The sequence below is a fragment of the Elephas maximus genome, chromosome 7 (genome assembly GCF_024166365.1).
Source record: "Elephas maximus indicus isolate mEleMax1 chromosome 7, mEleMax1 primary haplotype, whole genome shotgun sequence".
Taxonomy (NCBI): Eukaryota; Metazoa; Chordata; class Mammalia; order Proboscidea; family Elephantidae; genus Elephas; species Elephas maximus.
Window position 1 is genome coordinate 14,325,272 of NC_064825.1, and position 22,602 is coordinate 14,347,873.

At 36.3% G+C, this 22,602-nt stretch overlaps 1 protein-coding gene across 1 annotated transcript in view; it reads right to left on the bottom strand.

The window, feature by feature from the left end:
- GRIA4 (glutamate ionotropic receptor AMPA type subunit 4) overlaps positions 1 to 22,602 on the bottom strand; it is a 462,811-nt gene that overhangs the window by 295,745 nt on the left and 144,464 nt on the right. The window contains exon 4 of the mRNA XM_049889438.1: positions 4,175 to 4,414. Coding sequence (XP_049745395.1) covers positions 4,175 to 4,414 — 240 coding nt within the window. The remainder of the gene's footprint in view (positions 1 to 4,174; positions 4,415 to 22,602) is intronic.

Sequence of the window (22,602 nt, forward strand, 5' to 3'; positions counted from 1 at the left end):
AGAGTGTTATCTTTCAGCTTGCTTAACATTTTTCATGGTAAGAAAATTGCATTTAATTTATTTGACATCCCTCCAGGTGAGCTTTTCATTTTGGTTGCTCTATTAACTTTTTTTTTGGTTCCATTAATGTATGGCACCATTAATAAAAATTGAATTATGTGGTTAGTTATTAGTCTTAAAATTATTTGATACGTGTTGCCAAGGATTTCACTTGATTAATTCACTAATTCATTTCCTATTTACAGCATGCCTATCAGAGGTTAATCTGCTAGATACAAGAGGTATAAATATAATGAGATATAATAATTATTGGAGAAGCACTTATAATCTTCTGAGAAAACAAAGACATGTAAATGTATATAGAATACAATGTATAAAGCATGAGAAGAGGGTTATACATAGGGTGCTCACTGAGTACTTCCCTTACACAGTAAAATAGGAGTCAAGAAGGGATTTGGACATTTCATTCAAAGTGAAATATGTTATTTCATATGAGCTCAATGGTTAGATATGCTGTGTTGTCCAATATGGCAGCCACTAACAACATGTAGCTATTTTAATTAAAATTAAGCAAAATTAAACATTCAGTTCCTCAGTTGCATAAGCCACATTTTAAGCTGAGGCTTGAAAGATCCACAGGTGACTAGTGACTACCACATTTGACAACTTAGATTATAGAACATTTCCATCATCACAGAAAGTTGTCCTGGACAGTGCTACTTTATTTATCAATTCAAAATCTTATTAATGTTTATATTTAAACCATGTTTTATTTATATGTATATATATATATATATATATAATCCCAGAAAAAGCAAAGGCAATAATCTTTTTGGAAAATAGTTGTGACCCAAGTTAAAATTTATAAACATTAAGCTAGGTGTCAAAGTCCAGTTTCTGTTGTCAAACCCAGCGTTGCGTATGATTTTCTAGTGAAGTCATGGCAAGTGAGTACCTTTATCTTGCTTATCATTACATCCTTGAAACCTATCCAAGTGTCTGATACAGACAAGTTGAACAATAATTATTTATTGACAGTTAAGGCGGTAAACTGAAAGAAAGAAGGTTATCTTTCTTCCCTGAGAGTGAGTGAAATGAACAGAAGCAAGGGTTCATCTGCTGGTGAAGAGATTATTTATGCCACCTGATATACATCTTTTTCTATTCACCACTTACAAAAAAAGAATAGAATATTTGAATTGTAAAACAAAAAAGAAATCTTAAAGATAATTTGAATGGACTTTAAAGACAATGAAGCTCAACTTCTTTCTTTTTATTAAACAGATATGGACAAAAGTAGAGGCAGGCTCATAGTTAGCAGCAGATTGGGACTAGAATGAAGGTCTCATATCAGAGGAAACTGTCATTCCTTTAATTGATCCTCATTTAATTAAAAAAAAACCACTAAGTTATGACAGAATAAGGATCTTTTAAGATATCAGAAATGATCTAGTGGAGCAGTCTTAGTCCAAAATAAAGATTTATGATGCATCAGAAAGTCATGTTCCACTCAAATTTGTAAAGAAAATCAAGGACATATTAAGGCAGTTACTTATATTGGGAAAAATGTCTAGATAAGCAGTTCATGATAAAAGCCGTTCAGAAAAAGGGCCAAATATACTATCTTATTTCTTTACACTTGTTTTTTGTGTACCATTTAAAACATTTGATTTTTAATGTTGCTATGTGCAATTATTTAAATAAAGTATTCTTTTTTCCTTTATGATGTGAAAGTGTGAGTTACTCTCAGTCAACTCTGTTTATGATAGAAAGTTAATCATGTGTTTATAACTGAGGCTCTTGGTTGGTAAGAGCAATCCCTAATTATAAACACAGTATCTATGAGTAAATAAATTGGGCTTGTGATCCTAACCTTATAAAATAATTACAATAATTTCATAGTGAGAAAAAATTATTCTCATTCTTTATGAGTTCCTGATTAAGACCCAGGGTATTGGGAAACATGACGGTATCATGGCAGGGAGGGCAGGCCATCTGTACATCAAGAAATGGCCATTTTCCTGGCATGTTTTTTATTCATGCAATAAAGGTGTCAATTTGAAGCTCAGTATGCTTACTACAATGGAAAACAATACAAAGGACTAGCTAGTCTGTCTGAGCAGCTACTGAAGAGAAACTAGGATAGAAATTCCGAAAGAGTGAATTGCATCAGTTGGTTATAAGCAGAGCAGTTCAAGTATATGATGTCTACAAGAAAATGTAGGCTTGTGCTGCAAGCCAACAAAGTGGTCAAAGGTTACAAGATCTAATACTGGAAGACACAGTGCTTGTACCATGTGGGGTTAAGCCTTTGTAGTCAGAAAGCTAAACTGGAGAAAACCCAAACCAAAAACCCATTGCTGTCCAGTCGATTCCAACTCATAGTGACCCTACAGGACAGTGTAGAACTGCCCCATAGGGTTTCCAAGGAGTGGCCAGTGGATTCAAACTGCTGACCTTTTGGTTAGCAGCTGAGCTCTAAACCACTGAGCCACAAGGGCTCCAACCTGCAGAAGAAGTCTGCAAATAACCAAGTATGCCTGCTTATAGTAGTAGAAAGATCCCATGGCGAGAAGTAGTGAGGGATGGCTCAGGGTTGGAGCATCTGACTTGCCATACAGGAATAAGGGCCCTAGAAAGTACAATGTGGTGCAAAAGCAAAGCACCGTTTTTTTCCGTCTTTAGTGGGGAGGGTGATGCACGAATGCCTACAAGCCTCTTCTTGAGAGGCATTGTTTAGATGGATGAGGGGGAGGAAAAGTGAGACATAGGTACAACTGGTATTTCTGTGAGACCAAGATGTAATAAAAGATGCTTGTCTTTTTTCTGCCTGAAGTGGAGACCTGAACTATGTCATAATGAACCACAGGGAGAATCATCTCACACACACCCCAGTATATATTTCTTGACATTATGATTCAATGTTCAGTGTCCTCTTGCTTAAGGATTTATCCAACACTTAGAAATAAACATAGTGATGATTTCTCTCATTGCAGTGTGTTTCCTAGAATGCTTTGAATTATTAATGTAAAATGATCAAATGGTAGGTTCTCATATTTCCAAGTAAGAATTAGAGTATGCTGCAACCATGTAGAATGTATGCTGATGATCATAAATTTGCTGAGCTTGTTTCTGAAAGTATAATTTACCAAGAATGCCAATATAAATGACCTTCTAGGACAATTATTGGTGTTAAGTTGTCTTATATTACATACTGTTTCCATCTAATTAAATGTCTGTATTTTAATGATAACAGTATGAATACACAAAACTATGCTTTGGATTTGTGAGGGTGGATTATATCTTCAAATGACTTACTTTGTTTATTGGTTTTTATGAGGGAGAAGAGGATATTTATCATCCTTATTAATTTCATGTAGAATTCTATTCAAGGTTGTTCTTAAAATGTTACCTGTTTCAAACTTTATTTTAACATCCTGTCTTCTCATAACTTTTACACATTAAGAAAAAGGACTGAGGACAGAATCCCATAGGTGATTCTTGAATGCTCATTCTGAAATATAGTATATTGCTATAATTCTAGTCACTAAATAAAAATAGAGTTGGAAAAAAAATACACGGGAATATTTTAAATTGTGTCTCAAAATGAAAAACCAAATCTATAGCAAACTCTGTAAAAAAATGTGTAGATTTTCAATACTCTCCAATATAGAACACGCGGGATGACTTATTAATCTTTAGAGCCTGATAAATAAAGTAAAATTCTGCCAGAAAGCAAAACTCTTACCACCAAATCTCTATTATCTCTGCCCTAACACTTCAATCACTCATTTAAAGTTTAATGTTTCAAACTCATCATTATGGATCAACCTGTTAATATTTTAAGATGTTCCAAAATATTAAATCATTTGCATATGAGGTAAAGCACTTATTTATTTTGTAATTGCAACTGGGATATTATCACTGATAGTCCTAAAATAAGCTATCTTAATTTCACCAAAGTTATAGAGCATGTTTTGCTCGAGAGCAACCTTATGAATGTGAAGCTTGCTTCATTAGGAAATTTCCCCCAGGGTCAAGACAAAAACACTGATAATGCACACTGAATATTTTCTAATTTTAGTCATATTAGGAATCAAAACATTTTGCTAAATCATAGCAATTTAGGTTGAAAATCAGAGTTTAATGATGTAGATGTGAAATTGGGACTTACCCCTGTCTGTGTCATACAGGAAGACAAAACAGTTCCATTCGTAATGATCCAGCAGACTCAACAGTGCTCCTCTTAAAGAAGGTCTTAACTGCAGCACAAACTGGCTCTCTCCCTCAGTAGGGAAACTTGGTGTAATGAGGGAGATGTGTAAGGCGCTGCAGAACGACGTCAAGGTATGTACAGACCTCTTATCATAGAGTCCAAAAATGGCAAAAACTCCTCTAGAATACTGGGAACAGACTGAAAAGAAGAAAAAAACAAAAACACAAAATATTAGCATACTCTAAAATTGTTGATTTCAATAAAAGCCTACAGTCTATCTGAAATTAGCATTGCCACTCCTGTCCTTTTTTGGTTACTGTTTGCTCGATATATTTTTTCCACCTTTTGATTATTAACATATTTATGTCTCTGTGTCAAAGGTGTCTAAGGTGTGTCTTGTAGATACCATATTGGTGGGTTATGCTTTTTTATCCATTCTGCCAGTATGTCTCTACAGGTGCATTTAAGCCATTTACATTCAGTGTGATTATCAACAGGTATGAACTTATTGCTGTCCTATTGTTGTGCCTTTTTTTCATGGTGCTGACATTTTCTTTGTTTCTCTTGTTTTCCTGTGCTGAGTTCATTTTGTTTGTGGATTTTCTTTTCTTTTTTTCCTTTATTATGACTTTTGTGTTCACTGAGACTTTACGCTTTCTTCTTTTTTTATTCTGATAAGTAGGTTTATAAATTTTCTTTGAGGTTACCTTGAAATTTACCCTTATCTTCCTAACTTTGAACCAGTCTTTTATTACTTGATATTGCTCTGACTTCCTCTCCTTTTGAAAGTTCTACACCTACATGTTTTATTCCCCCTTTTATTGTTTTGAATTTGCTGTTATTTACGGATTGATGCCTCTGTTTCCCTGTTTTAAGTTTTTCAGCTTTGTTTTATTACTGAAAGTTCTTTACCTAAATTGGTAGCTGGCTAATGCTGTCCTGAGTCCTAGACTCCAATTGTTGTCTGATGTTACTGGCTCTCTAACCAAAGGACTCTCTTTTATATTCTTGTAAGCTTGGTTTGGTTTTTACAAATTTCGTTAATTTCTGTGTTTATCTGGAAATGTCCTAATTTCACCATCATATTTGAGAGAGAGTATTGTAGGTTATATTACTCTTGGCTGGCAGTTTTTTTCTTTCCACATTTTATATATGCCATCCCATTGCATTCTGGCCTGCACAGTTTCTGCTAAGTAATCAGAGATTAATCTTATTGTTTCCCTTTTGCAAGTGACTTTTCATTTTTCTGAAGTTGCTTTCAGAATTTTTTCTTCGTCTTTGGTTTTGGCAAGTGTGATTATAATACGTCTTGGTGACTTTCTTTTGGAATCTATCCTTTATGGGGTTCATTGAGCTTCTTGAATAGCTAGCTTTTCATCTTTCATGATATTTGGGAAGTTTTCTGCCAGGAAAACCTCAACGACCTTCTCTGTATTTTCCATTTTCTCCCCCTATAATGGAGTTTGGACCACATACAAATTTTTGCTCTTCATTGTGTCCCACATAATTCTTAGTTTTTCTTCACTTCTTTCCTCTGGTTTTCCCTCAAATAAAGTGGCATCCATGGATTTGTCTTCAATCTCACTGTTTCTGTTTTTCATTGTTTCAAATTTGCTCCTAAAACGTCTATTGAGTTGTACATTTCTAAAATTTGGTTGCTTATCCTTTGAACTTCTAGTTGCTGTTTTCTACGATTTCTAATTTTTTATTTTGATATTTCGTTTTTGCATTCCTTTCTTGAATTCTTCTATCACTTTGTGTTTCCCATGATTTTGTCTATTTTTCTTGGTTTTGTCTGTGTTTTCCTTGGTCTTTTTCCTAATCTCTTGGAGATCCCTAAATATTAGTCATTTGAATTTTGTATCAGGTAGTTTCACTACCTTTTCTACTACCAGAAGGTCATCTGGCTCTTTATTTTGATCACTCTCTGGAGCCACCTTGTCCTGCTTTTTATTTTTTATATGTTTTGATATTGTCTGCTGTCTCTGAGACATTATTTTCTTTATTTATTGACAATATGTTTCTTTGTTTTGTACTGCTTCTTTGTTTTGTTTTGATATGTCAGGGTGGGTGGGCCAGACATGCTTTGCTGGTTGCTTGTCTCTGGGCACAATAGCTCCCACCACCTTGTCAGGTCGGCAGGGCAGTAGCAGGCAGGGTGAGTCACTTCGCTGTACGCTGGTTTGGCGAGGCTGCTGATGGAAGACTGAGCAGATGCTGTCTACCCCCTGATGCTGGTCCAGTGGTACGGGAGCATTCACAGCCCTCGCCAGATACGCAGGGTGTTGGGCAGGGAGTTGTGTGCCTTGCTTCCCTCCATTCAGCAGCTGGTCAAGTGGCGGGCAGTGAATAGCTGCTTGGGCCTGGTGAGTTGGCAGGCCTGAGCTGGGGATGCTCCAGCTGTGGTGACACATCAGGAGCCAGCATATGGGGTAAGGGTGGACCAGGGCTGGTGGCACAGTGGTAGCTCTCTAGCCCAGGTGGCTTGGCGTGGCACATTGGGAGGCAGAGCTGGCCTTCAGGGCAGAAGGTTGAGGGCTAGAAAAGAGTGTTTTTTGGTTACCAGGTTTTCTGCCTCCAATTGGGGGCTCTGTGAAGTTGCCTTCCTATACTTATCTGGGGTCACTGAATGCTGCATTGCCTTAGTTGGCAGGGGACGTCCACTCCGTATCCCTCCTCATTCTCTGTTTTTCCTCAGTTTGTTCTTCCAATCTGCGTTTGATCTATTTTTTTATCTCTTCATTTGATGTTTAGGGTTCCAGCACTGACATCTGTATCTGTTTTACTTAGTTTTGGGGGGCTTTGCTGCAGAGAGATGGCAGGATGTATCTGTCAAGATTACAATGTTGGCTTCACTAAAGGTTCCATTTCTTGTTGGTTTATACAGCCTAATTTAAGAAGTCTGTAGACCTTTTTTTTTTTTTTGTAGACCTATAAAATATTCTTGTTTTCTGATTTTTGTTTCTAATTTTAATTGCTAAGTTCATTAAGAAGCCTGGTGTATTGAATAATATAGAAGCATTAATCTTAGGGGTAGTTCATCGTGATACAAAGAAATCAGATTTTCCTCTGTTAAAGCAGTAAAAGACTCTTGAAAAAAATTATCTTAATAAAATTTCTCTCTATAGTCCAGAATATCTGGGTTTTAGGAAATTAGAAAGCACAATGAAGTAAGAGAATTTAATAGAATCTGAAAGCATTTCTTTCGTTCTTGTTTATTGGGCCTCTTGAAAATGGGGACAGAGTATAAACAATGTAATTATTTATAACAGAAGAGGGTAAAAATTAACAGAAATTGAGAGACGTTGATTTTAGATGACATGTTCTAAGAGATGTACATGTTCTGGAAAAACTAAATCCCAATGAAAGGGACTAGAGTCTGTGTATAAATGGACACAAGTAGGGTAGAATCAACATTAAGATATAGTGGAATGATGGTTAAGTTTGCAGACAAGTTCAAATCTTAGTGTTTTTATTTACTAGCTTAGTGTCCTAGGATAAATTACTTAATCTCACTTGCCTCAACTAAGAATACATAATACTGCAAGGATTAAATGAGAAGCAATCAATGATGGCAGATTTTATTGTTAACACAAATTTTGTGTATGCATTTATATAGTTTAAGTAGTTCTATTGTTCAGTAAGAGAGTAAAAGCATTAGAAGGTAAAATGCCACAGTTGATCCAAAACCAAGAAAGAAAGTATCCAGATTCTAGAAAACAGAACCAATTATTTTGAAGGATATAGTATTAGGGTTTATAAAGAAATTCTATTCATTGAAGCCAAGTCGATTCTTACTCATGGTGACCCCATGTGTGAAGAGCAGAACTGCTGCATAAGGTTTTCAAGGCTGTGACCTTTTGGAAGCAGATCTCCAGATCTGTCTTCTGAGACACCTCTGGGTGGGCTTGAACCAATTTTTCAGTCAGTAGTCCAGCCCCTAACTATCTGCATGACCCAAGGACTCCTAGAACTCACCTAAAACTCATTGTCATTGAGTCAATTCCAATTCATAATGACCTTATAGGGTACAACAGGACTGCCCCATAGGGTTTCCAAGGAGCAGCTGGTGGATTCGAACAGCTGACCTTTTGGTTAGCAGTCGAATGCTTAACCACTGTGCCATCAGGCTCCAGAACTCACCTAGGAATTAGAATTTGATCACCTGGAAGGCTTGTTCTGACAGTGTGACTGATTGTTCTTGTTATATATAATGAACACCATAATTTAGCACTTGTGCATCTCACGTTTTAACCCCACTTGGTTTCCATACCTTAAGTGACCTGATAAATCAAGTTGCTAGGTCAGACTCTAACCTCGTGCATGATTCACCAAGGCTTTAGAAGTATTTATGTGTCATACATTTAGTATATAACCTGGAGTCACTAGGCCCCTTCCTATTTTCATAGTTTCTTGTTCTCATAATTGTCATGCAAATTGAGGATCCATTCTCAATTGTTACAAAGTAAATAATCTGACTCAATTAAGTTTCATTTCAGTCTACTGAAAAATATAAGTTTGGAGAACTTTAGAACTTAATCTAATATCCTAGCTTTCTGTTGTACTGCTGAAACTACATACAAAATTCACTCATGAAAATGTATGCAAATGTCATTTACAAATCATGTACAACTCACATCTATAGTAAAAACTGAAATAATCTTTTCTCTTATGGCACTCTAAAATCATACAATTTTCAAACTTGGGTTTCCAAATTGTGTTTTTCTGTGAGCCCCAACCATCTCCTAGGACTCATGTAGCTTTGCAGAGACCTTTTGGTGGGACAGCACTGAGTAGGCAAGGCTGACCCCTTCTCTCAGTACTCCTAGACCCAAAAAACTCAAGAGCACTTCTGCTTTCAACTATTTCCAATATTGAGCTTCTGCATATATAAAATTTCACAAGCAAGAAAGTAATACACTACTAAAAATAGTTCCAAAACAACTAATGTAAAAAAAAACTAATAATAGTACAACTAATGTACTATTCACAAATTCCCCGTTTTTTCTACTGTACTGTTTTCAATTAATCATTATGACTTGCCACAATTTTGGTGCTTGCTATACTTACTATTTAACTTATTCTAATTTATTCCATTGGGCCTCCACAAACACAATATTCTCTGATCTTTGATCATATCTATCTGTTTCCATTCATTTGCATTATCATAAATACCTATTTCTTCTCTCTCCCTTTTTCACAGCATGTCATTCCGGCATTCTGCTTCTATTCTTACATACTTATTTTGAACATATAGCAAGTCTCAGACTAATAACTTTGCTTCTGGACATATTCTGTCCATCACATTTTATTTTCCCTTTGCAAATTTTTAGTTTTTTAATTATTTTTTTGAACTTTTTTTTTGTTTTTTGGTCTATTTAATCTTGATCATAGACTTGACAAATGAGGATTATCGGATTTCCTTTGCATGAGAATAGACTGTCAATCAAATATTCAATGTTAATATCTCAGTATTTTATTTGGTCCAATAGATACAAAATTTAAAACATAATTATATTTGTATTTATTATTCTTTTATTTATTTATTGTGCCTTAAGTCAAAGTTTACAAATCAAGCTAGTCTTTCACACAAAAACTTATACACACCTTGCTAGGTACACCTAGCTGCTCTCCCCCTAATGAGACAGCACACTCTCCATCCTGTATTCCCCATGTCCATTCAACCAGCTCCTGTCCCCCTCTGACTTCTCATCTTACCTCCAGACAGAAGCTGCCCACGTAATCTTGTGTTTCTACTTGAGCCAAGAAGCTCACTCCTCACCAGTATCATTTTCTGTCTTATAGTCCAGCCCACTCCCTGTATGAAGAGTTGGCTTCAGAAATGGTTTCAGTCTTGGGCTAACAGAGGGTCCAGGGACCATGACTTCTGGGGTCTCGCTAGTCTCATTCAGACCATTAAGTCTGGTCTTTCTATGAGAATTTGAGGTCTGCATCCCACTTTTCTCCTGCTCCATCAGAGATTCTCTGTTGTGTTCCCTGTCAGGGCAGTCATCGGTGGTAGCTGGGCACCATCTAGTTCTTCTGGTCTCAGGCTGATGTAGTCTCTAATTTATGTGGCCCTTTCTGTTTCTTGGGCTCATATTTACTTTGTATCTTTGGTGTTCTTCATTCTCCTTTGCTCCAGGTGGGTTGGGACCAGTCTTTTTGTTGCTTAGTTTTTGTAGTGTCATGTATGTAGATTTTAGAGATCAGACGCTGATCAGATTTGTTGTAGCCAAAAACTTTTTCCCAGTCTGTAGGTTGTCTTTTTATTCTTTTGGTGAAGACTTTGGATGAGCATAAGTGTTTGATTTTTAGGAGCTCCCATTTATCTAGTTTCTCTTCTGGTGTTTGTGCTTTGTTAGTAATGTCTTGTATACTGCTTACCATGTATTAGGGCTCCTAGCATTGTCCCTATTTTTTCTTCTATGATCTCTCTCATTGTAGATTTTATATTTCCATCTTTGATCCATTTTGAGTTAGTTTCAGAGCATGGTGTCAGTTACGGGTCTTGTTTCTTTTTTTGCAGATGGATATCTAGTTATGACAGAACCATTTGTTAAAGAGACTATCTTTTCCCATATTTTTATTCTTATATAGCTTTACAGACACTCCTAAATAAGAATGTTGTTTGGCTGTATCTTATGGCATCTATTGTTGCTCGCAATATAAATAATGATTCAAACAATGGAACTTCTTAAACTATATAAAAAAGGCATACATAAAATAATGACAGTAAACTAAGCCAAATACTAATGCGTTCAGCAAACATTAAATGGAGATAAAGTAACATTCTCATATAATATGGCTAATCAAGAATTAATGCTTAGTCACTAAATAGATGCAATGATATTAAACCAAAACCAAAGCAGTTGCTGTTGATTCCTAATCACAGTGAGCCTATAGGACAGACTAGAACTTGCCCTATAGAGTTTCCAAGGCTGTAATCTTTACTGAAACTGACTGCCACATCTTTCTTCCATGGAGCAGCTGGTGGATTGAAACCACTGATCTTTTGGTTAGGAGCCAAGTGCTTTAACCACTGTGCCACCAGGGTCCTTGCAATGATATTCGATATATATTTTGGGCTACAAACAATAATCAGTATAAGCCTTTCAATGAAATAATCCAATCAATTTTAAGTGCATATTCTATAGTCTGCTTCACTAATGAGATCACTTGGATCATGAATTACGTAAATTAAACACATAATATAAATACATGGCAATAATCCATTTGCTTTTTACCTGATGGCATAAATTAATTAAATATATCTTCCCATCTGGTAGTTACCCAGTTTCATGCCAGATGCTACATTCCAGATGTCAAACCAGGTCAAATTATTATATGAACTATGATAATTTATAGGCCTATATTGCATACGAATCAAATGATAGTCTTAGATTAGTGTTTCTCAAGTTATGGGACATAAATCCCAAAGTCCTGCTGAATTTTACGCTATTACTTCTGTGTGGATACAAAGAATAGGCACCATTGTTCTGTCTGTTGTCATACTCTTGTATCTTCAACTTTCTCTGCTGCAAGGGATTCTTCTAACTGCTTTTAAATGAGTTTAATTCTTTATCATTTTATCATGGGGTCAAGGATATTCTTGATCCCATGCTTCCGATCACTTTCCTTTTTTGCACTGTTACTTAAATAGGAGTTTTCTACTTACACTCTTTCCAACTCAACTGGCCCCTGTACCTTCCGGTCATCAAAACAGCTCTCAACAATTTTGATAATGACCAACTGCATCGTAAATCTCATATTTTAGCTTCTATTTTACTGGAATCCTCTGCAGTGTTTGATACTCTTGGACACTGCTCTCAAGTGCTTCCTTTCCCTGTTTTCTTTATATCACACTGTGATGGTTAAGATTGTGTGTCAACTTGGCTGGGCCATGATTCTCAGTGGTTTGCCAGTTATAATGTCATTTGGCAGTTATATAATGACATAATCACTTCCATGATGAGATCTGATATAATGTAATCACCTCCATGATGAGACCTGCTATGAGCAACCCATCAGTTGAAAGGGATTTTCCTTGGTGGTGTGGTCTGCATCCAATATATATGGACTTTCTGGCAAAGTTCACTGGCTTTTGCTCTGCTCGGATCCTGCATTCAGCTCGTCATCATCTGACCTCTGGTTATTAGAACTTGAGCCAACAGCCTGCGGTCTGATCTGCTGATCTTGGATTCATCAGCCCCTGCAGCTACATGAGTAAGCCTGATGCCTGATGCACGAACTTGGGATTTTCCAGCCTCTACAACCATGTGAGCCACTTCCTTGATATAAATCTCTTTCTCTTTCTCTCTCTCTATATGTATATGTACACACACTTCACTGGTTTTGCTGCTCTAGAGAACGCAGCCTAAGACACACACTTTTCCTTTGATCTCTGAGCATTTCTTAGTGCCCCTGAAAGGTTCTTTTCCTTTGTTCTTTTTAAGTTGGGACACCTTGAATTTCTTCTCTCCCCACTTTAAACATGCTTCCTAAGTGAACTCATTTAATTCCCCAGCATTAATTGCCAGCTTCATATTCATGATATCTCAAACTGTACTATCAAATTCAAATCATTGTCTTGAGTACCAGATCTATGTATCTAATTTAGTTTCTCCTCTTCCGCAGCACAGTGTATTTTTTTTAGATGATTGCATTTTTTCCATCTCACATATTTCAGAACTTTCCTAATTCTCCATAAGTAAGTAGAGTCTAAAAAAAAAAAAAAATAGAGTCTAGGTCCTCTTAATTTGAATCTGAGCTGGCCTTTGTGATTGCCTTGAATGCTAAGTATGGCAGAAGTGATTATACGTGACTCAGAATATGGCTTGTTTTCTTGAAACACACACCCTTGTTACCCAGCAACCACGCTGTGAGGAAGCCCAGGTGACATGAAGAGGTCCACATGGAAAGGAACCAAAACTCCTGCCTCTTAGCTATATGTTCTTCAGCTAAATTCTAAGCTTATAGGCAGAACAAACTTACAGCAATATCAGTAAGTGATCTTAGAAATGGATCCGCCAATGCTCAGTCAAACTGCCCCAGCTGTAGAATTGTAGAAACATGAGCAAAATAAACTATGATATTATTTTAAGTCACTAAGTTTGGAATGGTTTCTTATGCAATAACACATCTAGGAGTGTACCTACGCTTAGTATTCATTCAATATATATTTTACAGATGAGTTAATGAATGAATGTTGTTTGAGGTATGAGCCAACATTTATTTTAAAAAACTTCTTAATATTGAACAGTTGAATTGCTTTCAGTTTTTTCACTGTTATAAACAATGTTTTCATGACAACTTTTTGGGGGGCATACACAGTTTTTCACTTTAGCATAAAATTACTAGAAATGAAATTATGAAGTAAAAGTATACGGGTCCTTTTGAAGACTCTTGGTAAACCATACTAAGTTGCTTCCTGAAAGACTGTATTAATTTATATATCTCCCGGCAGTAAGTGCGATCTACTGGACTTGTTATATTTTCTTAATTCTCCTTTCTCCCCTCCACTGGTTTGGAAATGTTACATTCTGTATTTATTCTTTCAGTTGTTGCCCTTAAATTGTTTATATTTATACTTAACCTAAAACCTAAAATTCTAAATTTAATAAATATTACTGTGCTCCACTTGAATAATAAATATAAACATTTAAGCATTTTAATCTCAGACATTGCCTTCCTGTCATACATGTTGTTATCCAGTATTATATTGTCACACGTGTGCTTAATCATTTTAAATATTTCATAACCTTTACCAGATACTTGTATTATTTGAAATCTGTGGTTATTTAACACTAATGTTATTTGTGTTCTAATTCTTGTTCAAGGTGATGGTCAACATATATATGCATATATATGTAAGTGCGTATGTGTATATATATATATATATATATACATATTATATATAGTAATTTTGAATTGCAAACTGATTTTCAATAAAATTCTATCTGTGAGAATTCTGAAAGCCGATTTTGGAGAAATACTTCTCCAAAGTCATTTCACATTCATTTTTGCCATGAACCCCAATGTGTGTATGCACATGGTATGTGTATTTATGTGTATGTGTCTGTGTGTATGGGTGGGAATTTCCCAGCTTATGGGCTCCTAAAATGCAAATAGTATAAATTTGAGCAGAAATTATTGAGAGCAGATCAATGTACAAAAATACTCAAGGGAGTCTATTTGTTTTTTTCTATGCATAGCTCAAGCCAAGGCAGACAAGGTCCTAATTAACTATTTGAGCCAGGGATCAGATTTTCTTTTTCCCCTAGTCTCTGTCTTTGATGCTGTAGTCTTTAAAAATCCTAGTTTGTGTTGTGGTCTCAGTTCTAACCTAATGCCTGTTGTTGGCCTAAGCCCTCTGCCCTGCCCCCATGAATATATTTAACTCAAACCTCCCTGAGGTAAGCCATAGTATCAGTTCCATCTTTTTTTTTTTTTTTTTAATTGTTCTTGTTTTTATTTATTTATTCCCATTTTTGGTCCTCAGATATTTTCTTCACTTTCTTATAATCTCACCAAGCATATGAAAGTGTCATTTAAAAAAATCTAATATTTCTAATTGTTTTCAATATGTATGTATATATTATAGATTCAGTAATAATGCTGGAACTGGAAGTCCTTGCTGCCTATGCTTCTAAAAAGTTTTAGTCTGACAGCAATAAACTCACACCTATCAATAATCACACTGAAGATAAACGGCTTAAATGCACCCATAAAGAGACAGAGTGACAGAATGGATTTTCATCAATATGCTTTCTACAAGAGACACACCTTATAAACAAAGACGCAAATTTATTAAAAATCAAAGGATGGAAAAAATATATCAAGCAAACAGCTACAAAAAAACCAGGAGTGGCAATACTAATCTCAGATAAAACAGACTTTAAAACAAAACCCACCATAAAAGACAAAGTAAGGGCACTATATAATGATTAAAGGGACAATCTACCATGAGGACATAACCATAATAAACATGTACATGCTCAATGACAGGGCTACGAAATACATAAAACAAACTCTAACAACACTGAAAAGAGAAATTGATAGTACCACAATTAATAGTAGGAGACTTCAAAATACCAGTCTTGGTAAAGGACAGAACACCTAGAAAGAAACTCAGCACAAGACCTAAAGGCCACAATCAATCAACTTGACCTCATAGACATATACAGATCATCCCACCCAACAGCAGCAAAGTATACATTCTTTCCAACACACATGAAACATTAGGCAGAATAGACGCCACAAAACAACTCTCAATAAAATTCAGAACACTGAGATAATACAAAGCATCTTTTTTAATCAAAATGCTATAGAAGTAGAAATTAATAACAGGAATTCCAAAGAAAGAAAATCAAATACATGGAAACTGAATAACACCTTGCTTAAAAACCACTGGGTAATAGAAGAAATCAAAGATGGAATAAAAGGAGGTGGAGCCAACATGCCACTATAGACAGAAGCACTATGCCATCCTTCCACAGCAAAGACCAGAACAACTAAGTAAAAATGTCAATCCTGGAACCCTAAGTGTCAAACGGAAGGATAAAGAACTCAACAAAGCACTGAACAGAATAAAATAACACAGAACAAAGAGCGAAGAAAGATACGGAGTGGAGGTCCCCTATCAGCGAATGTGGCATGGATTTGCCATCTTGAGCTCCTTAGCCACCAAGATCAGTGGACAGGAAGTATGGGAAGGCAACTTCACAGAGCTCCCAGCAGCAGACAGTAACCACCAATACATGGTTTTCCACCTCCCAGCCTTCTTCCCCCGTGTGACCTCTGCTGCTTTCCAGTGGGACATGCTCACTGGGCCAGGGAGGTGCCAGTTCCTTGCCACTTCGCTTTACCCTGCCCACACCAGCTGGCTCTTCAGTGCCACTTTTTTTTTTTTTTGCTGTTGTTGCTTTTTTTTGGCTTCTTCTCTCTCTCACCTCTGTACTTTCCTTTCTCTTGAACACCTGGCTCTGTGTGCCATCACTGCTCCTTCTTGACAGGCTGTGAAGTGCCATGGGGCTGGAAAACCACTTCCCTGGTTCACAGCACCATGCCAGTGGGCTCCCTGGGGGCATTTTTTTTTTTTTTATCATTTTTGTTTTTCTTCATTTCTTGGTTTCTTATCTCTGCCTTATTTCTTTTCCTGTCTCCTGAATTCCTGGCGCTATATGCCATCTCTGCTCATTCTAGACAGGCTGCGCAGTACTGCTTGGCTTGGAAGCCATTCCCCCGCTCTGAGCCATCAAGCCGGTGGACTCCCTAGGGGAATTTTTTTTCTTCTTTCTTTACTCAGTCTCTTGTCTCTCTCTACCATTCTTCCTTTCTTTTCTCCTGAACACCTGGTGCAGTGTGCCATCTCTGATCCTTCTAGATGGGCTGTGCCATGCTGCTTGGCTGGGAAGCCACATTCTAGGTGGCCCACCACACCAGTGGGCTCCCTCAGGACATTTTTCTCTTCCTGTCTCAATTTTTTTTCTCTCTCTACCTTCCTTCTTCACCCTCCTCCTGAACACCTGGTGCTGTGTGCCATCTCTGCTCCTTCTTCACAGGATGTGCAGTGCCTTTTGACTAGGGACTGGCTTCTGGTGGGCACCCTTAAGGAATTTTCTTTCTTTCTTTCTTCCTTTTTTTCTGTGTTTCTTATCTCTATCTTCCTTCCTTTCCTTTCTCCCAACTGCCTGGCATCTTTTTTTCTCTTTTTCCTGGTTTCTTGTCTCTCTCTCTATTCTTTCCATTCCTTTCTCCCAACCACCTGGCCACTTGTGCCTTTCTCTTTTTTAAATCTAGTTTCTTATCTTTCCCTTGCTTTCTTCCTTTCCTTTCTCTCACCCACCTAGCAGTGTGTACCATATCTGTCCATTCTTGATGGGCTGTGCCTCACTTCCCAGCTACAAAGCCACTGGCAAATGGTGTCCCTGGGTCTGTGTGACTCCAAAGGCAGGCTCCCTTAGTACTTTCTTTTTGGCTCCTGTTTCTTTCTCCTCTTTCCTCTTCCCACATTAACTTACTTCCACACATCACAAATTCCCCCCTCCCTCCTCCCTATATGTACCATGCTCTCAGCATCACACCCCTGAGCAGCAAGGTATGGTCTATTGGAACCTGTCCTTTACTGGCCCCCAGCCCCACCCTATCGGCCCCAGAATGTGCCACAACAACACATTCCAGCCCCTCTCCCTCATCTGGACCTGCCATGCTGCGCCACAGCTGAGAGATTAGCCCTGAACAGACAACATGGTGAGAAATATTGTGCCCACAGATGAGCAAACAACAAAGAATGCTCAACCTGCCTGCTAAGAGATAACCAAATAAAACAAAAAAGCAGGATGAAACAAACAAATCTAAAATCAATAAACAAAGAGAATAATTACTGAATGTCCCAAAGACAGCAGACAATATCAAAACATATTAAGAAAAAAAAAAAAAAGACAGAATGACTAAAGCAGGCATCCAAAATAAAACACAAGATGATCATCCAGTAGAAGAACAGGCACTGGAACTACTTGATAGGGAATTCAAATCTCCTATATTCAGAGCTATCTAAGACTTGAAGAAAAAAGGAGACAAAAAATGAGGGAAAAATAGACAAAACATGGAAAATACAGACAAAATTCTAGAAAACACAAGCAAAACAATGGAGTAATTCAGGAAAATAGTACAGGAACAAAATGTCAAAATAAATTCACAGCTAGAAATCATATAAAAACAGCAATTAGAAATCCAAAAGATAAACAACAACACTTCAAAAATGGACAGTGTTATAAAAGGTTTGAGGAGCAGATTTGAAACAATGGAAGACACAATCAGCAAAATTGAAGATAAATCCTTGGATACCACTTTGAGGAAAAATCAGAGAAAAGAATGAGGAAAAAATGAAGAAACCCTGAGAATGATGTGGGATACAATCAAAAGCAAAAATGTGTGAGTCATCAGAGTTCCAGAGAAAGGGGAGAAAACAGAAAACACAGAGAGGATTGTTGAAGAATTGCTGACAGAAAACTTCCCTAATATCACGAAAGATGAAAAGCTAACCATCTGAGAAGCTCAACGAGCCCCATGTAGGACAGATTGCAAAAGAAATCACAAAGGCATATCATGATCATACTCTTTAAAACCAAAGACAAAGAAAGAATCCTGAGAGCAGCTAGAGAAAAATGAAAAGTCACATACAGAGGGGAAAAAATAAGACTAAGTTCTGATTACTCAGCAGAAACCATGCAGGCAGGAAGGCAATGGGATGACATATATAAAACCTTGAAAGAAAAAAATTGCCAACCAAGAGTAATATATCCTGAAAAATTCTTGTTCAAACATGATAGTGAAATTAGGACATTTCCGGATAAATAAATTAAGAGAATATGTAAAAACCAAACCAAACTTACAAGAGTTACTAGAGGGCGTCCTTTGGCATGAGAACAAACAACATTAGATGACAGCCTGAATCTATGATGCAATACAACATCAGCCAGATACCAACCTAGGTAATGAGTTCTCAAGGATAAATCAAAACTAAAAGATTTACAACAGGGAACCAGAGAGGTTAATCTGTAAATGACAACAACATTAGAACAATAAAAGAGGGAATAAACGGTGTAGACATAGAATTTTCTAATGGAGTGGAAGGTAAGGCATACCAAGCAATAAAAGACTGACTCAAACTTAGGAAGATAAAGGTAAATATCAAGGTAACCACAAAGAAAGTTAACAAACCTACTCATCGAAATAAAGAAGAAAACACAGTCTCAGTAAATGCAAAATCTACAAAAACAAAAGAAATGAAAAAAAAATCCAGAAACAAAAGGAATTCAGAACAGGATAGTAAGAGGAACAAAGAAAACATCAGCACCACAAAGAAAAAAAAAAAAAACTACAAAATAACAGCAATAAACTCAACTCTATCAATAATTACACTGAAAGTAAATGGCCTAAATTCACCCATAAAGAGACAGAGAGTGACAGAATGGATTAAAAAAAAAAAAACAAGATCCATCAATGTGCTCTCCACAAGACACACACCTTAGAAACAAAGATGTAAATTTATTAAAAAAATCAAAGGATGGAAAAAATATATCAAGAAAACAGCTCCCAAAAAAGAGCAGAAGTGACAATACTAATCTCAGGTAAAATAGATATTAAAACAAAATCCACCATGAAAGGAAAGGAAGGGCATTATGTAATGATTAAAGGGACAATCCAGCATGAAGACATAACATAATAAATATGTACGCACCCAATGACAGTGCTCCAAAATACATAAAATAAACTCTAACAGCACTGAAAAGAGAAACTGACAATTACACAATAATAGTAAGAGACTTCAACATACCACCCTTGGTAAAGGACAGAACACCTAGAAAGAAACTCAACAAAGATACAGAATATCTAAAGGCTACAATCAACCATCTTGAACTCACAGACATATATAGAACACTCCAACCAACAACAGCAATGTGTACATTCTTTGCCAAAGCACATGGAATGTTCCCCAGAATAGACCACATCTTAGGCCACAAAGCAATCCTTAATGAAATTCAAAATACTGAGATAATACAAAGTATCTTTTTTGACCACAATGCCATCAAGGTAGAAATTAACAACAGGAAGAGCAAGAAAAAAAATCAAATATATGGAAACTGAATAATGCCTTGCTTAGACACCACTGAGTAATAGAAGAAATCAAAGATGAAATAAAAAAATTCCTAGAATCAAACAAGAATGAAAACATACAATACCAAAATCTTTGGGACACAGCAAAGGCAGTGCTCAGAGGCCAATTTATAGCAATAGATGCACGTATCAAAAAAGAAGAATGGGACAAAATCAAAACTTTAGCTATGCAACTCGAACAAATGGAAAGAGAACAGCAAAATAAGCCCACAGGCACCAGATGAAAGGAAATAAGAAAGATCAGAGCAGAAATAAATGAAATGGAGAACAGAAAAACAATTGAAAGAATCAACAAAACCAAAAGTTGGTTCTTTGAAAGGATCAACAAAATCAACAAACCGTAGGTCAAACTGACAAAAGAAAAACATGACTGAACACAAATAAATGAAATAGGGGACATTACAACAGATCCAACTGAAATAAAAAGGATCGTAACAAAGTACTATGAAAAACTATACTCTGACAAATTTGAAAACCTAGAGGAAAGGACAAATTTCTAGAAACACACAACCTACCCAAACTAACACAAACTGATGTTGGAAATCTGAGCAGAACCATGACAAGAGATTGAAAAGGTAATTAAAAAAAAAACTCCCAACAACAACAACAACAAAAAACCTGGCCCAGATTGCTTCACTGCAGAATTCTACCAAACATTCAGAGAACAGCTTACACCAGTACTACTCAAACTATTCCAGAACATAGAAAAGGAAAGGGTACTTCCGAATTCATTCTATGAAGCCAGCATATCTTTGATACCAAAACCAGGCAAAGACACAAGAAAAAAAATTACAGACCAATATCTCTCATGAATATAGATGCAAAAATTCTCAACAAAATTCTACCCAATAGAATTCAGCATGATATTAAAAAAAATAATACTTCACGACCAAGTAGGATTCATAGCAGTTATACAAGGATGGTTCAACATCAGAAAATCAATCAACTTAATCCACCACATAAATAAAATGATCACATGATTATCTCTATTGACACAGAAAAGGCATTTGACAAAGCCCAATACCCATTCCTGGTAAAACCTCTCAATAAGAACAGAAATTCCTCAACATAACATAGAGCATCAATACAAAACCAACAGACAACATCATTCTTAATGGAGAGAGGCTGAAAACATTCCCCTTGAGAACAGGAATAAGACAAGGTTGCCCTTTATCACCACTCTTATTTAGCATTGTGTTGGAAGTTCTAGCTAGAGCAATAAAGCAAGAAAAAGAAATAAAGGCATACAAATTGGTAATGAAGAAGTTCAACTGTCCCTATTTGCGGATGATATGCTACTATACATAAAAAACTCAAAAGACTCCACTACAGAACTACTGTAATAATAGAAAGATTAAGCAGCAGGATATAATCAGTTGGATTCCTATACACTAATAAAAAGAATGATGAAAAGGAAATCAGGAAAACAGCCCCTAAAAAAATAAAATAAAATAAAATAAAAAATAAAAAAAAATAAAATACTCAGGGATAAAATCTAACCAGAGATGTAAAAGACCTATACAAAGAAAATCACAAAACACTACTGCGAGAAACCAAAAGAGATCTACATAAATGGAAGAACGTATCATACTCATGGATAGGTAGACTCAACATTGGGAAAATGACAATTCTATACAAAATAGTTTGTAAATACAATGCAATCCTGATCCAAATACCAAAAACATTCTTTAAAGAGATGGAAAAACTATTCATTAAATTTCCATGAAAATAGAAAAGGCCCCCAGATAAGTACAGCACTATTGAAGAAGAAGAATAAAGTAGGAGGACTCACGCTACCTGACCTCAGAGCCTACTATACAGCTAGGGTAGCCAAAACAGCCTGGTACTGGTACTATGACAGGTACGTTGACCAATGGAACAGAATTGAGAACTCAGAGGTAAATCCATTCACCTATGGTCACCTGATCCTCCACAAGGATCCAAAGTCCATCAAATGGGCAAAAGACAGTCTTTTTAACAAATGGTGCCGGCAAAACTGCATGTCCATCTGTAAAAAAAGAAACAGGACCCATACCTCACACCATACACAAAAACTAATTTAAAATGGATCAAAAACCTAAACACAAAACCAAAAACTATAAAGATCATAGAAGAAAAAATAGAATCAATGCTAGAGGATGACCTAATACATGGCATTAATAGGATACAAACCATAACTAATAACACACAAACTCCAGAAGATAAGCTAGATAAGTGGAATCTTCTAAAAATTATACATTTATGCTCATCAAAAGACTTTTTACCAAAAGAGTAAAAAAAAAAAAAAATTACAGACTGAAAAAAAAATTTTGGCTATGACAAATCAGACAAAGGTCTAATCTCTAAAATCTTCAGGAAAATCAAATACCAGTACAACAAAAAGACAAATAATCCAATTAAAAAATGGGCAAAGGAAATGAACAGACACTTCACCAAAGAAGACATTCGAGCAGTTAATAGACATATGAGGAAATGCTCAATATCACTACCATTACAGAAATACAAATCAAAACCACAATGAGATACCATCTCACCCTTACATTACTGGCATGAATCAGAAAATGACCAATGTTTGAGAGGTGGTGGGGAGATTGGAACTCATATACTGCTTATGGGAGTGAAAATGGTACAATCATTTTGGAAAATGATATGGTGCTTCCTTAAAAAGCTAGAAATAGCAATACCATACGATTCAGTAATCTCAC